The sequence below is a fragment of the Physeter macrocephalus genome, chromosome 2 (genome assembly GCF_002837175.3).
Source record: "Physeter macrocephalus isolate SW-GA chromosome 2, ASM283717v5, whole genome shotgun sequence".
In the NCBI taxonomy this organism is placed as follows: Eukaryota; Metazoa; Chordata; class Mammalia; order Artiodactyla; family Physeteridae; genus Physeter; species Physeter macrocephalus.
Window position 1 is genome coordinate 18,803,112 of NC_041215.1, and position 17,435 is coordinate 18,820,546.

Consider the following 17,435-nt stretch of genomic DNA (forward strand, 5'->3'; position numbering starts at 1 on the left):
GGCCAGCTGGGAATGCAGCAGATCAGAAGGGTCTGCTGGGGCAGGAAATGTTGGGGGAAGGTTTGTTTCCTGAGCTTCTGTCACCTCCTGTGTAATGGGAGCTTGGAGCATCAGTTGGCTTGTCAGAACTGCTGTTGTGTTCCTTATTCTGAGACTGGGGTCCTCAACATTTCCTAGGGCAGGGGACACTTGCGTTGATTGGGCTCTACCCACTACAGTTGGGGACAGAAATATCTGCATTGCAAGAGGAGGCTGAAGAGTTGCCAGCTGGGGCTCAAAATATGCCTTGTGTTTGGGATAAAGGAGGGGTTACGGAAAGGGCAGGCATCTCTCCTGTTGGGAGGAACTTGAGAGACTTGCATCCTGGGGTATCGTCCTCATTTGTCTTGAGAATGTTGCTTACTGATGCTTCTATCAACTCTTATTTTGTGATAATGAGAAGAGAGGTACATTTCTGGGTATCTATTTGACATTCCCCCCCCCCTTTTTTTTTAGCTGCACCACGCGGCATCTCTCCTGTTGGGAGGAACTTGAGAGACTTGCATCCTGGGGTATCGTCCTCATTTGTCTTGAGAATGTTGCTTACTGATGCTTCTATCAACTCTTATTTTGTGATAATGAGAAGAGAGGTACATTTCTGGGTATCTATTTGACATTCCCCCCCCCCCTTTTTTTTTTAGCTGCACCACGCGGCATGCAGGATCTTAGTTCCCCAACCAGGGATCGAACCTGCGTCCCCTGCAGTGGAAGAGCGGAGTCTTAACCACTGGACCACCAGGGAAGTCCCGACACTCATGTTGGAGAACCTGGTGAGTTGCCTGTTGAGACTCTGGTCATTACTGTTCTTGGGGGACACAGGGGATACTCTTTGCTGGGGATACTTTTATATCCAGTGTTGGGGAACCAAGGGAGGCAAGCAGGGGTTTGTGTTGGGTGAGAATGGTGTGGCATTTTTTGGGTGTCCTTTCTTCTTGAATGTGGAGGGAGTTGTAAATTGCTCTTTGGGGTTTCCATCATCTCTAACCTTGAAGACACACGGGGGGGATCGCTTGCTGAACGTTCCACCATGGAACCGTTATGATGTTTGAGTAACTGGGTGGTATGAGGCGAGGGTTCTTGTTTCTCTGGTGCTGGGAGATTCACTGCTGTCTGGTGCACTCATTTTTCAAGCGTTGGTGTGACAGGGAGGGGTTCACTGGATGGAGATCCCATTGTCTCTAACTTTGGAAGAGAATTGGAGTGACAATTGCATGGGATTCCATTTATCTCTAGTCAGGGGACTGGGGGGGGGTCTTTTACCTAGAATGGAGGGTGTGACTAGAAGAGTCACTTCCTGGGCCTCCCCTTGTCTATATTGTTTGTATAGTTGGGGTCGGTCTTTGAGCTGGGGTTGAGAAGCGGCTGAGGGACTCACTTATGGGGCTGCTGTCATGTTTAGTATTGGAGTGGGGAGGGGTGCGTGCTGGAGTTCCCATCATGTCTTATTTTGGGATGATGCAGGTCTTGTTTGCTTGGACTCCATCATTTGTGTTTGGATGACAGTTGTGTCTGAGGTCCTGATGCCTCGTGTTGGGGGAGAGGGGACAGGTGGTCACTTCATAGGGCTTCTGTAGGCTCTACTGTTGGATGCAGGCTGTGAGCATCACCTGCTGGAGATCCCATCTTGGGGCTGGACTGGGGGGTTGCTTGCAGTGGTTTCATCGTCCCTAGTGGGGTATCGGTTTAATGTGTTTTTAAAGCATCTTTCTTTGACAGTGAGAAATTAGCTCTCATTTTCTACTGTATATTTACTTAGTTGTTCAACGCTAGTATACACACAAAGTAGTTTCAGAAGTGCTAATGCGTGTCATCTGAAAAACAATTTTTTTTCAACTAGGGTACAGAATTTCTGGACAGTTCTTTTTGTATTCAACCTTAGAGTATCCAATCAAAACAGTCTTCTAAAGTAAATTTGGTTTCCTTTTTGCCCCGTTCGTTGTGGTTATGCTATTCATTTGTCATACAGTTAGGTTCATTTGTTACAGTTTGCATTCCCTCCACTATCTGGGGGATTTTTTCTTTTTAAACCCACAATATTCACTGTCTGTGGTGGTACAGTTCTGTAGGTTCTGGCAAATGCTAGAGTTATGTATCAATCAACACAGTCACGAGTGAACATGATACACACATGAACATCAACACATTTGTGATAGAACAATTTAATCACTCTCAAATCCCTTTGTTCTGCCCCTTTGTGGTCACCCCCCTCTTACTCCTTGCCCCTAGAAACCACTGACTTGTCCTTCCCTAAAGTTTTGCCTTTTCCAGAATGTCATACAATGGAATTATACAATAAATGTCTTTTTGTCTCTAGCTCCTTTCACTTGGCACAAATCTGATTTAAATTTAGGTATGTTACATACGGTACAATGTACAGAACTTAAGTGTACAGTTCAGTGTGTTTTGACAAATGCATATACCTATGCTCCTACTAAGATACAGAACATTCTCCCCACCCTATAAAGTTCCTTCATGTCTCTTCAGTCAATCCCTGCTCCTCTCTCACAACCTGAGCTTAGATGCAACCACTGTTCTGATTATTTTCCTATCACAGATTTTTTGCTTGTTTTTGAAATTCATACAAATATAACTGTACAATATTTACTCTTTTGAGTGTGGCTTATTTTGCTCAGTATAATCCTACAGTGAATTTTAATTAATTCATAATAAAAGATGAAATAAATATACAATGTTTCCTATATACCAGGAAGTCTCTTAAGTGCTTTACATGTATTAATTGAATCCTTAGTATATGTCTAAAAAGTAGGCACTCTTATTGTTTGCATTTTACAGATGAAAAAACTTTGGCATGAAAAGTTTGCCACTTGCCTAAGGTAACTATCTCTAAAGTAGAGAACCAGGATTGAGCAGAATAAGAGATTGAACTGTGATAACTTAAAAATGAAGACTACCCTTGACCCCATGGGGGGTTCCGGAGCTGGGGCTGACCGTTAGGGGTGTCTCAAATTGAGGCAAAGTAACTGTACCTTTGTACCCCCCAAATGAATCAGTCATTGGAAGTGGACTGGCCCCCAGACAGTTGCCATAATCTTAGGTGTGGCACTTTTCTTTGGCCCAAGGGAATTCCCAGAGAGGCTGTCAGCATGAGCCATCAGCAGCCAACACTTCCAGCAGATGGGGAAGTGACTTAGTCCTAAAAGAAGAAACTGGGAAATATACTGGTCTCCATTATGGTCCTCCAATTATGCCACTCAGATGTACTTGCTTCTTACAGTGAATGCACATAGGATTCTGGTTGCTCTTGTTACCTGGAGAAATTTACAAGAGAAAGATAAATGGGACAAACTACAGACAACTGTCCACAGCAGCTATTCTCAGCTGTTCTAAGCGTCAGCTGCAACTGACACTTATCATCACGTTCCTCTACTACCCTACCCTACCCTACATTCCTTTCACCCTTGACTAGCATCTCAGCTGGTCTAGGTGGCTTACCTGGCAGGATGATCCAGATCCTCATCGAGGAGTCTGAACACCTGGTCACCATACCTTTCTCAGGATAGAGCTGCTACGCTTGTTCATCAACAAAATTGGGAAAAGAGTATCAAGTGACATCTCATTGGATTACCTGAATTCCGAATGTTTTCTTCTTTGCCCTCACTGTATAATAGAAAACCCACATCTTCTGGGTGACAGGACTAATTACCCATGCCAAAAGCCATGGTGACGTCTTTCCTTGTGTGCTGGCCTCATAGCAGCCATAAAGTTCAATGGGGCTCTTACTTTCTCTCCCAGTGGAAGTGTTCGCCTTCTGGGAGCCAGGACCTTTAGGTTATTTTTTGCACTTTCCTCCCAAGAACCCCATGTCCATCTTGAAGAACACTTGTGGAGGAGACTATTTTAGACCACAGATGGGAGTACATCAGCACTCTGACAGCACCCAGGGTGCTAGAGTAGTTGATGGAATTCCTGGGTAGGGACATGAAGTTTCCACCCAGGTGACTGTTAAGAGTAGATTCTAAGAAGCAAAAGGGGTGAGCAGTTCTGGTTTTCTTCCCCCCCAGAGAACCCACTTACTCTACCTTGCTGCACCTTAGAAGGTTAGTCAGTATGAACTGTATCAATGGGCTTTCTTGCCTTATGGCTTCTGGTTGGGTTTAGTCCATGGGGAGCCTGGGCATGAAACAGGAGGATGAAAGAGACTGAAGTCTGGCACTGGCTATTTCTTGCAGAACCTGGGTCTGGACACCACCCCTGTCATCCTCTCAGCTCCTGGAATACAATTCTCTCCTCTCTTATCTCTGGATTTTAATAATCATTCCCTCCCCTTCCCCCTTCAGGCTTAGGGGTGTTAGAGCACTGCCTTTACCAGCTACTGGATACCAACCGCCTTTTGTGGTCTTTCTATTGATACATCCTTCCTACACTACTCTGTAAGTAGCCCTTTTATGAAAACTCTACTTGAATTGCCCTAGTCTGAACATCTCAGCTGTTTCCTGCTGGGGCTCTAAGAGGCCAACTCATTGAAAGTATAAGGGAAAGTCCTAACAATAACTCATAAAACCCAACAAGAGCAGGATCCACCAAGTCTTTTCTGCCACTCCATCTTCTCCCACTCCCTCACCATCCCCAGCTTGTTCTACTCCATTCACACTGGCCTCCGTGGTGTGGGCCTCGGCATATGCCAAGACCGCTCTTGCCACACGAATTCATGTGACTCACTGTTCCAACTCATTAAGGTCTCTATTCGAGTGCACCTTAACTAAGAGACTTTTCCTTCCGACTCTACATAAAATAGCAGGATCCCAATCCCCTTTAACTACCTTAAACTGCTTTAGTTTTCTACATTACACTTATAACAACATATTTTCTTGATTTTTCTGTAGGGAAAACCATTAAGATGTATTTTAATGGCAAAACTTGAGTTTCATTCATTGCTATAGACACCAGTGTCTCAAACAGTGCTTGGCATATAGAATACATTCAATAAATAGGCTAGCGGTTAAGAGCACAGACTGTCTGGATTCAAATATGGGCTCCACCATTTATTAGCCAGTGAACTTAGGCAAGTAACGTAAGTGTACCATGACAGTTTTCTCATCTGCAAAATGGGATATTAATAGCACACCTTTCTTAAGCTTATACTGAGTACTAATATCCATAAGGCATTTAGAAGAGTGCGTGGTCTTTGGGAAGAGCTATATAAATGTTCAGCCATTTATTATTGTATTGAAATACTTTGCTATGAAAAAATACTGCCCCTAAATAAAAAAGAACAATTCACAAAACAATACCTAACCATTTATGTACCTATTTACATCAAAATACGTAAAGAAAAAATGACAATTACCAAGAAGAATTTGTCAATCCATAACAACGGTGGAAGACTTTAATTCACATCTATCACTGAATAAGCTTGACAGAAAAAAAAAACCAACCTGAATGTACATACTATATCTGAACATCATAAAGTCCACTTACTTGATAAAAATGTCATTAAATTAGAAAAAGGTATGTAGCAAATATAGTCTAATTTCTACTAGGATAAACTAAATCACTCAGGAGATAATCAGAAATACCTTTATGAATATGCAATGTGTTAATATTTTAGAGTAAATGATAATAAACATATTAAATATAAAACTATGGAACATAATTTAAGGTTTATCTTAGGGTATAGCTATAGATATGTTTATACTTAAGCAAAGACTGAAAATTAAAGAGCTAGTTGCCCCATCCTAAGGATGAGACACTGATAAAGGTAATCCCATGCTCATAATATTTACACTTTTCATTCCCAGTTTAAAGTATTCTGTGGCCACTCAGAGAAGAGCTGAGGCAATCTCACGTTGAGTGTCTTCTAGGGTTCCCCGCCTGCGTGACTTCTCAGAAGTCAACAGACAGGACTCACCGAAAGATTTCCCAAAATTAATCCACAGGTTTTGCATCCAGGAATTTCATAGTTTTCCTAACGTAAGAGGTATCATTAAAGGCATTCCCTCATTCTTTATACTCACAAGTTTCTCTGCAACGACTTTTCAGTTTAAGGAATGTGGGAAAATGGAAGGTTTTCCGATACTGATGCCATTCAATGGGACATTCTCTCCAGAATAAATCATCATATCTCTTAAAAACTGAGAGAACATTGAAGGCTTTCCCATAGTACTTGCACTTGGAATCGCTTCATCTTCTGTTCAATAATGTAAACTCTTGTGCTATAGGGTTTTCCACATTCCTTATATGAGTGAGTGTTCCTCTGTAGTGATTCCTCATATGTGTTCTAAGGGATGAGTGTCCCTGAAGACTTTTACATTCTGATGATATTCATAGGATTTTCCCCTTAGTGTGAATTGTCACATGACTCCCTAGATATCACCACTGTATTCCTCAGATTTATCCCCGATACTTAATCTTTTGTGTACATTAGGGTGAATTTGAGCTGAAAGCTTATCACAAAGACTGGACTCATGAGGTTTCTTTCATGGGTGAATTAACACAAGAGTTATTAAATATTACTTCATACTGAACAGACTGAAAGAATGAGGGTCCCCTGAAGGCCTTACATCAGTGATTTCATGGAAAACTTCTCAGATGGTTCCCAACAATCTCTGTTTCCTGTTATTCATAATGAGTATGGTCTCTTCCCACATTGTATCAGACTGGTCTGTGTGACCATTAAAATATGGAAGAAGTGATGATATGTCCTTCTGAGACTAGGTCATAAAAGACAATGTGGTTTCTGCATTAGCTCTTCTTTAAATCAAATGCTTTGGGAGGAACCTGCTTCTACGTCATAAAGATACATAACCCTGTGGAGAGTCCTACATGGTGAGAAAATGAAGGTTCCCTGCTAACAACCAGCACTAACTTACCAGGCATGTGACTGAGCTATTCCAGAAGTGGACTCCTCAGCCAGCAGTAAAGTAGATGACAGTAGCTCCTGCTGACATCTTGACTACAACCTCATGAGAGATCCTGAGCTAGAACTACACAGCTAAGCTGGTTCTGAATTCCTGACCTATAGATAATAAATGTTTGTTGTTTAAAGCTACTGTTTTGAAGGGAAATTTGTTATGCAGCAACAGATAACTCATACATCTAGCGTTGAGTTATCACAGGTTGTCTGAGAGATAAGAAATCAGTGAATGCTTTCCCAGTTATTGTAGTCATATCCACCTATTATGGATTCTCTTGTGCACAGAAAGGTAAGAGTTAGTGGTGAAAGATTTCCCACAATGATTACATTCATAGGGTTTTTCTCCAGTGTGAGTTCTTACATGTTTCTTAACAGCTGAGAGATTATTAAAGGCTTTCCCACAGTTACTGCATTCATAGGGTTTCTCACCAGTATGAATTCTCTTGTGCACAGTAAGAGAAAAGCTACTACTAAAGGATTTTCCACACTGATTACACTCATAGGGTTTTTCTCCAGTATGAGTTCTCATATGCTGTGTGAGATATGAGCTCTTCCTAAAGGTTTTCCCACAATCACTGCATTCATAAGGTTTCTCTCCTGTATGAATACTGTTGTGCCCAGTAAGGGAGGACCTCGTGCTGAAGGCCTTGCCACACTGATTACATTCATGGTGATTCTCCCTCGTATGAATTCTCTTGTGGCTTTTGAGGTTACAACTAGTGCGGAAGACATGAAAACACTGGTTACATTCGTAGGGTTTTTCTCCAGTATGGATTCTCACATGCAGTCTGAGGGAGGAAGGATCATTGAAGGCTTTCCCACAGTCATTGCATCCATAGGGCTTCTCCCCATTATGTATTCTCTTATGAATAGTGAGGTAGGATCTACTGCTGAAGGATTTGCCACACTGATTACAGTCATAGGGTTTTTCTCCAGTATGAATTCTTTTGTGCTGAGTAAGGTTAGATTTTGTGCTGAAGACTTTAAAACACTGATTACATTCATTGAGTTTCACTCCCAGATGACTTCTCTCCTGTTAAGAGATGAATGAAAACTATAATTTATAATATTTTTTAATATTCAATGCTGTTATACAAATTCTCTCTCCCAGGAATTCTGTTACATTATTACAATTGATGTTTTGGTTACCTATTTTAAATGCTTGTCAAACTGGGCTTCTGCCCAGTTTGAGCTCTTAGAAGTTAAAAAACGAGAGACAGATACATTGCCACAAGTCCTTATCATATTCACAGAGCATTTTCTGATAAATTTAAGACCACTTTATATTTCGACAATCAATATTTTAATCACATTTAAGGAAATATTTACTTGTGGAAACTCTCAGTAAAGAAACAAGTCTGGAGTTAATTTATAGTTTTCTCCAAATTCACAACTGATTTACAGTATCTCTCCTGAGACACCATTATCTCATATGTAAATGACATTTCCCTTTAATGACTCTCCTGTTTATTCTGTGGCTTTTTTAACTTATGGAATTCTCCTACTGTGAAAAAAACAGCAATCAACCATGTTAGTCTTACCACTTTTACACCATTAGAATGTTCTTTTCTAAAAACATGCTTCTTAGGAGTTAACCATTTTGCTTGAAGTACTGTCTCCAAATCTGAAACAAATTGAAAAGAAATTTAAGTTGACGGAGAAAAGAAATACAAAAGTACACACGAGTATAGACAGACTGAGGGATTAGGGTTTTTGAGCAAGTGTGCAATGAAAGGGATATGAGTATTCAAACTACAGGTATTAAAAAAGGATTCTAAAAGGATTAGGACTGATCAGAGATTTACAAAGGGAGGAATTATCAGGAAGGTAAAGTAGGAAGGAGTCGGACAAAGAGCTCATATGAGACTTAAATTTAAAAAGGAAAAGAGAAGTCTTTATTTTTTCCCCCTCTGAGTCCAAAGTAAAGTATGAGATGTTGAACAGAAAATTAAAGAGGAAAGAAAGAAGGTGCATGAGGAAGCTCATAACAAATGTTCATGGCCATCTCTGTCAGAAAAAAGGACATTTTACAAAGTTCCCTGATTGGCATTTCCAAATGTAATACTCCCATCCCCTGAATCACTGGCTAGAGCTATTCCTCGAAAAGACTATTTCTCATATCTTCCTAGTGCTCACCTGGACAGGTGCCTGGAAGAATTCCTCTTTCCTCTGTCATCACCTTGTCTTCTTGCTCCAACTGGGAGATCAGTCTGGGTTTATCAACATGATACCCTATTTGTGGAAAAAAGCCATGTTACAGGGGGGCTGTGCAAGTGACAAGCACCTGCATGAAACTGAAGCCAAGAATTCTGAAGATGGGCAAGTGTGGCTTTGGGAGCAATGAAATAATTACATCTAAATTCTAAGGAATATAGTAACTCTCAGGAAACAAAAATACAAGCAACTCATTCAATATCCAGGTGACAGGGCACACATAGGCCCAAAGTCCATGCCCAAGTTTTTAAAAAAATTTATTTATTTTGGAGCAGAGAAAGGTTTATTTCAAGGCCATGCAAGGAGACGAGGTGGCTCATGCCCTAAAAAGCCTCGAGCTCCCCGAAGGGTTTTGGCAAAGCATTTTTAAAGCCAGGTGGCAGGGGGCATGGGGGTTGCAAGGTACATGATCAGATCGTGCACAATTCTGATTGGCTGATGATGAGGGAACAGGGTGGTGTCACAAGGGTTAACTTTATCAGTCCTTAGGCTCCAGGAGGCCTGGGGCTATGTGCTCATGGTCATCAAGTAGTTAACATCTTCCATTTGGTGGTGGTGGTGTCGGGGGGAATCATGCCCAAGTTTAAATACACACTTCAAAAGCTATAAAGCTTTTAAATATGGAGAATATAAAGTCAGGGTAAGGAAATATTCAATTCATAGGGAAGGAATTAAACAGAAAGCTCTATGAGCATGGGGACCATGTCTGTCTCCATCACTGTACTCCTACACCCCAGTAACAGACCCAGAAACAGACACATGCTTGACGTCTTGTGAGAAATGATGACAATGAAAATCATGGAATATGGAACTTCGGAAGTCCCCCTCTCTATAAAAACAGTGAATAAACTGGCAAAAACTGTCAGAACAACTTTATCACAACTCTGAAAACTTATCAAAAGTCTACAGCAACCAGGAAAATGCTTAATCAAAGACAAAAAACAGCTGACATTTTAACTGACCCTTGCCTCATCCTCTATTCCTTGCTTTGGCTGTGACATTGAAGACAACTCCTAGTACTAGAGAGTGTAGGATGGACCTTACTCTCAACAAGCTGTGGTTGTTTGTTTTGACCTTTCTGGTGGCTCCCTGAAGGACTGGCTCAAAGGGCTTGCCTTTACTTATCTAACCCCAAACTCTCTGAAGGCTGAGCTGGTTACCCAGTGGGCATGTGCTGAAGACATTAGAAGGCAATATATTAGCCACTACTGCCTGAGGCAAGTGGAAACAGCAAAGGAAAGCAAAAGGCAAACCAAGAAGCCTGGAGGAAAAGTATAGAATAAAATGTTTTGGGGAATTTTTGAAAAGCTTTCTGAAAAGCTCCCTCATATTCCTTTGAATCTAGAAAGCCATGTGCATACCCAAGCTTGGGCACATGCTCAGAAAAGACATGAGAGAGCACTAAGTCCTTACCTTTGGCAGACCTTCAGGCTCTGCACAAACAGGAAGTGAAAACTAAGGCAGAGTTATAAACTGCTTGATTTTGAAGGTATGCCCCTGTATAGAGAGACTAGGAGTTTTTTATTTTTTGTTCCAAGTGTGCAAGGAAATCTGATAAATCACTAGCTAACCATTAAGCTAACAGAACAGAGTCTTCAGTGGCCACATACAACAAATACTGACATTACAAAAATGAGTTCAGAAATATCACTAAACATACATACCACACCAACTAAAACAAGCAACAACAACAAACTCTAGGGATGGGGAAAAATGTGATTCCAGAATTACTATGTTGTAATATTACAAATGTCTAGTTTTCAACAACAAAAAATTATAAGGCAGGCCAATACACAGAAGTATGGCCCATTACAGGAAAAAAACCCCCAAATTTAGTAGAAACTATCCTTCAGGAAGTCCAAACATTGGACTTGCTAGACCAAGAATTTAAATCAACTGTTTTAAATATGCTTAAGGATCTAAAGGAAACCATAAGAACAAATTCTGACCAAAGAGAAAACATCTTAAAGAGACAGAAATTATAAAAAGAAACCAAACAGAAATTATGGAATTGAAAAGTACAATAACTATAATGAAAAATTCAGAAGAGTGGTTCAACAACAGATTTGAGCAAGAAGAAAGAATCAGTAGCCATGAAGATAGGACAACTTATATTACTCAGTTTAAAAAACAGAAAGAGAAAAAGAATAAACAAAATATGACCAGCACCTAAAAGACCCATGGGATACCATTAAACATACCAACATACACATATAGGAGTCCCTTAAATGAAGAAGGGGCAGAAAGAATATTTAAAGAAATAATGGCTAAAAACTTCCTCAAATGTGATGAAAGGCATAAATGTACACAACCAAGAAGCTTAACAAACCCAAAACAGGATAAATTCAAAGAGTCAGAATCCATCCTGAAACACATAATCACACTCTGGAAAGACAAAGACAGCGTATCCTGAAAGCAGCAAGAGAGAAGAGATTCATCATGTGCACAGGATCATCAGTGAGAGTAAAGAGATAATTTTGAATCAGAAACCACAGAGGCAACAGGCATTGGGATAATATACTCAAGCTGCTTTAAAAAAAAAAAAAAAGTGAACCAAAAATTCTGTCCTTCAAAAATAAAGAAATAAAGACATTCCTGGAACATATGTATATGTATAACTGATTCACTTTGTTGTAAAGGAGAAACTAACACACTATTGTAAAATAGTTATACTCCAATAAAGATGTTAAAAAAAAAATTTGTATGGAAACACAAAAGACCCCAAATAGCCAAAATTGATTTTTTTTTCAAGATTTTCAATCAGTTTCAAGATTGCTTGAGAAAGAAAAACAAAGCTGGAGGTATCACACTCCCTGATTTTAAACAATACTATACAAAGCTACAGTAATCAAAACAGTATGGTACAGGCACAAAAACAGACACATAGATCAATGGAACAAAATAGAGAGTCCAGAAATGAACCCATACTTCTATGCACAATTAAACTATGACCAAGGACTCAAGAATACACAATGGGAAAAGACAGCCTCTTCAATAAATGGTGCTGAGAAAACTGGACAGCTACATACAAAAGAATCAAACTGGACTACTCTCACACCATGCATAAAAATACATTCATTAAAGACTTAAATGTAAGCCCTGAAACCATAGACTTCTAGAAGAAAACATATGCAGTGTGCTCTTTAACATTGGTCTTAGTAATATTTTTTTTGGATATGTATCCTCAGGCAAAATAAACAAAAGCAAAAATAAACAAATAGACAATATCAAACAAAAAAGCTTTTGTGCAGCCAAGGAAACTATCAATAAAACAAAAAGGGCTTGGGCTTCCCTGGTGGCTCAGTGGTTGAGAATCCACCTGCCAATGCAGGGGACACGGGTTCGTGCCCTGGTCTGGGAAGATCCCATATGCCGCGGAGCGGCTGGGCCCATGAGCCATGGCCACTGAGCCTGCGCGTCCGGAGCCTGTGCTCTGCAACGGGAGAGGCCACAACAGTGAGAGGCCCGTGTACCACAAAAAAAAAAAAAAAAAAAAAAGACATTCCTATAAAAATCTGAGTGTTTGTCACTAACATATCTATCCTACAAGAAATGCTAATAGGAGACTTCCAAGCTGAAATGAATGGGCAATGAATACTGACTCAAATCCACACAAAGATATAAAGAATACCAATAAAGAAAAATAAATAGGTAAATATAAAAGTCAAAAACAATTGTTTATTTTTGGTTTGTAACTCAATGTATGTTTGGCTATGACTCCTCTCCTCTTTTTTTCTAATATGATTTAAAAGAGAAATGTCTGAACTAAAAATTATAAATCCATGTTAATGAAACAATGTATAAAGTTATAATTTGTAAAAAACAAACAAACAGAAAAAAGCATAAGGAGGGACACAGCTATACAGGAGCTAATTTTTTGTATACTGTTCAAATAAGTTGATATGAAGTCAAAATAGATTGTTTAAAACTAAAATGATAATTGCAATCCCTCAGGCAACCACTAAGAAAATAACTAAAAAATATAAACAGAAATGAGAAGAGAATCAAAATGGTCCACTAGAAAATACCTAACACAAAAGTAAACAATAATGGAGGAACTGAGGAATAAAAATGATATAAAGCATGTAGAAAACAAACAGCAAAATGACACTACTAAGTCCTTTATAAGTAATTCCATTAAATGTAAACAGACTAATCTGTCCAATTAAAAGGCAGATTTTCGCAGAATGGATAGAAAATAATCAATTATATGCTATCTATAAGAGACTCATTTTATATATAAAGACACTAACAGGTTGAAAGTCAACAAGTGGAAAAAGATATTCCATATAAACCACAGCTAAAAAAAGAGAATGTGACTATACTAATATCAGGCAAAATAGACTTTTAGACAAAAATTCTTACAAGACACAACAAAAGACATTATATGATGATTAAAAGATCAATTAATCAAGAAGATATAATAATTACATATATGTACCTAACAACAAAGATTTAAAATATACAAATTCAAAACTGACAGAATTGAAGGGAGAAATAGAGTTCTACAATAATAGTTGCAGAATTCAATGCCCACTTTTAATAATGGGTAGAACAACTAGTTAAAAGACCAACAAGGAAACAGAGGACTTAAACAATCCTATAAACTTACTAGACCTAACAGACATAAAACACTTCACCCAACAACAGAATACACATTCATCTCAAGTGCATGAAAAACATGCTCCAGAATAGAGCACATGTTAGTCCACAAAACAAGTCTAAATAAATTTAAAAACAATAAAATCATACAAAGTATCTACTCTGACCACAACAGAAGCAAATTAAAAATAAGCAACAGAGGATATGTACTGAAAAATTTAATATTGTTAAGATGACAATAATAACCAAAATCATCTACAGATTCAATGAAATCGCTATCAAATTTCTAACAGCTTTTTTTACATAAATGGAAAGGTGATCCTAAAATTCATATGGAATTGCAAGGCATCCTGAATAAACAAAGCAGTCTTGAGAAAGAACCAAATAGGAGGAATCACACTTACTGACATCAAAGCAATGGTAATGTGGTACTGGCACAATTAAACACAGATTAATGGAAAATAATTGAGAGTACATAAACTTGCATTTTATGGTCAAATAATTTTTGACAATTGTGCCAAAACAATTCAATGGGGGAAAGAATAGTCTTTGCTACAAAGATGCTGGGACAACTGGATTAATACATGCAAAAGAATGAAGCTGACAATTTTTCCTGAGCCATATAAACCTTAACTCAAAATAGATAAAAGATTTCATTGAAAAGGTAAAACTATAAAATTTTTGGAGGAAAACATAGAGGTAAATTTTCAGGACCTTGGTGGCAATAACTAGGTATGATACCAAATGCACAAGAAAAAAAAAGGAAAAAGTACATAAATTGGACTTCGTCAAAATTAAAACTTGTGTATCAAAGGACACTATCAAGAAAATGAAAAGATACCATACAATGGAAGAAATCATTTGCAAATAGGATCTAGTATTCAGAATATAATAAACCTCTAAAACCCAAAAACAAAAAAGATAACCCAGTTAAAAAATTGGCAAAGAACTGAATAGACATTTCTCCAAAAACGATATACAAGCAGCCAACAATTACATGAAAAAAATGTTCATTGTCATTAGTAATTAGGGAAATGCAAATCAAAACAACAGTGAGATACCAATTCATACCCAAGAGGATGGCTATATTCAAAAAAGCAAATGTTGGGGAAGATATGGAGAAAGTGGAATGCTCATATATTGGTGCAGCTGCTGTAAAAAACAGGTTGGCAGTTCCTCAAAAAGCTAAACATAGTAATCTATAACCCAGAATTCCACTCCTAGATACATACTGGAGAGAACTGAAAATAGGTGTTTGAACAAAGACTTGTACACAAATATTCAAAGCAGCATTATTTACAATAGCCAGTAAGTGGAAACCACCCAAATGTTTATCAACCAAATGAACAGATAAACAAAATGTGGTATATCCATAAAATAGCATATTATTCAGTCATAAAAAGGAATAAAGAAACTGTACATGCTACAACATAGCTAAACCTTTAAACATTAAGTTGCCTGAAAGAAATGAGACATAAGGATCACACATTTTATGATTCCATTGATATGAACTGCTCTGAATAGGCAAATCCATAGAGACAGAAAGCAAATTAGTGGTTGCCAGTAGAGGGGAGTGGGGAAGGTAACAGGTACTGGCCACTTAATGGGTACAGGTTTTAGGGGTGATGCACAACACTGAATTTATGAAAAGCCACTGAACTGCGTACTTTAAAATGATTAAAATGGTGAATTTTATGTTATGTGAATGATACCTCAATTTTTAAAAAGTCTTGTTACCTGAGTCATTAAATAAATGCAGGAATGATGTCAGGCTTACCAAGTGAAGCCAGGTTCCTGCAGTTCTCCAGCATCACATCTCTGTACAGTGTTCGCTGACAAGGGTCCAGCAGTGCCCACTCTTCCTGGGTGAACTCCACAGCCACATCCTCAAAAGTCACCAAGTCCTAAACCACCACAAACATCATGGCTTAGCCAAGGACCAACCCCACCAATGTGGACAGGAAAAGAGCCAAGGATGAGAGAGGAGTAGGAACAGGGAATCCAAAGCAGAAGCTGTACGGGCAGGGTTCTGATCTCTGCTCTCAACTGCGCCTAGGGTCAGCCCTGAACTCTCTTCTCCTGTCTATTCATGCCCACCCTCAATGTTAAATGTACCTCTAACACACAGGTGATTTTCTTTTCCAGTGAGACTGTGACATCCTGCAATCGAATTCCCCTCAATCTCAAAGGATGAGCATAGGCCTAGGACATTGCAGAAATCAGAGAAGTACTTGGTAAATGGATGAGTGATGTCCTAACGGCCATCACCAATTGCCTGAGTTTAGGACACAGTCATGTCTTTCCTTAGCTTCCCCTTAAAACTCTCAGCAAAGGGGGAGGAGAGGAGGGAGGGAAGGATTGGGAGTTTGGGATTAGCAGAGGCAAACTATTATATATAGGGTGGATAAACAGCAAGGTCCTACTGTATAGTTCAGGGAACTATATTCAATATCCTGTGATAAACCATAATGGAAAAAAATATGAAAAAGAATATATATATACACATATATATTCTGTCACTTTGCTATACAGATGAAATTAACATGACATTGAAAATAAACTATACTTCAATAAAATTAAAAAAAAACAAAAAACAAAAACTCTCAGCAGAACACGGTGTAGACAGTGACCCTGGAGGAGGCTCTACATTGCAGTAAATGCTGACATATGCTGACACTGTTTGGGTTGCCCCAAACCCTCCATCAGATGCCCAAAGACCTGATTTGGCTCTGATCCTGCAGGTCACTGAAGGATAACAAGTCCAACTTCTGGTCAAAGGAATAATGATTTGGAAACAGGAATGTCTGACTCACCTGTAACCAGTTTGTCAGGAAGCCATTAGCCAACCCTTCCTTCTCTGTGCATGCTTTCTGGTGAGAGGCTGGATACGGGGAAGACTGAGCTGGAGAAGAAGAAATGTCCCAAGAATCCAGGCTTGCCCCCTGTTCTCACACTCACAAATCTGGAGGCTCCCTCACCTACTTGTGATTGACTGTATCCCCAACAGACACAAATGACTATTCCCACACATAGCACATACCGACACCCAAACACCCACACCCAGCTTCCACAGGAAAATGGAACAGAGCACTGTCTCACCCAGGGCCAGAAAATAGGGCCAAGCTCCCTACCAAGCTGGAGGAAAAGACTACTATTTCCATTTTGCAGATGAAGAAACTGAAGTCCCAAAGGACACCACTGTTATTTTTTTTTTAGTTTATAGAAAGAATTAGAAATATAATTCAAAAGCTCCCACACATTCGCCACACAGGTGACATCTCCAGAGACACTCAAACCAGATAAGTCCCAAATCCCAAGAACCACAGAGTCAGGCACCAATGACCTCCAGGTTCATGGGGTAACACACCCACCTCAACTTCTCAGTCCCTTCCCTCTACCTTCTCTGTGGTGCAGGGGCCTTTAACACCTGGGCTGTGAGGGCTGACCCCCAAACTCACCACAAGTGGGGGACAGAACCATGGTCGCCATCCTGTGATTCAGACAGTAAGTTTTCCCGAACAACAGGAAGCAGAAGAAGGAGGACGCTCCTCCTCTTATCCCCACGATGCACTCAGGACAGGGCTCTGGAATAAACGGGAAAATATGAAGTCTTCACAGCCTCTCTTCCTCTCCAGGCTACTGAGGACCAATCTTTCTTAGCCTGTCCACCATTTCCTCCTTCAAAATGAGTCTGCCTCTGCCCAAA

At 39.5% G+C, this 17,435-nt stretch overlaps 1 protein-coding gene across 2 annotated transcripts; it reads right to left on the reverse strand.

Moving 5' to 3' along the window:
• Positions 1–5,416: 5,416 nt before the first annotated feature.
• Positions 5,417–17,315, reverse strand: ZNF558 (zinc finger protein 558). Of its 2 annotated transcripts, XM_024134066.3 has the most exons (7): positions 17,188–17,315; positions 16,543–16,631; positions 15,845–15,931; positions 15,507–15,633; positions 9,050–9,145; positions 8,455–8,537; positions 5,417–7,946 (listed from the first exon to the last, which is right to left on the reverse strand). In XM_024134066.3, the coding sequence occupies exons 1-7, from the start codon at positions 17,216–17,218 to the stop codon at positions 7,164–7,166; spliced, it is 1,296 nt and encodes a 431-aa protein (XP_023989834.1). In that variant the 5' UTR covers positions 17,219–17,315; the 3' UTR covers positions 5,417–7,163. The 2 variants fall into 2 exon arrangements, with proteins under 2 accessions (XP_023989834.1, XP_007109699.1); XM_007109637.4 differs by lacking the exon at positions 15,845–15,931 and having other exon boundaries at positions 5,424–7,946.
• Between the last annotated feature and the right edge of the window lie 120 nt (positions 17,316–17,435).

Bases quoted from the DNA above. Each gene is read 5' to 3' on its own strand.
- ZNF558 (XM_024134066.3), bottom strand. From the start codon at position 17,218: ATGGCGACCATGGTTCTGTCCCCCACTTGTG. The intron at 15,634-15,844 runs GTACATTTAACA...GTGGTGGTTTAG, and splicing joins AAATCACCTGTGTGTTAGAG to GACTTGGTGACTTTTGAGGA. The intron at 9,146-15,506 runs GTAAGCCTGACA...TTCCACAAATAG, and splicing joins CAGGAACCTGGCTTCACTTG to GGTATCATGTTGATAAACCC.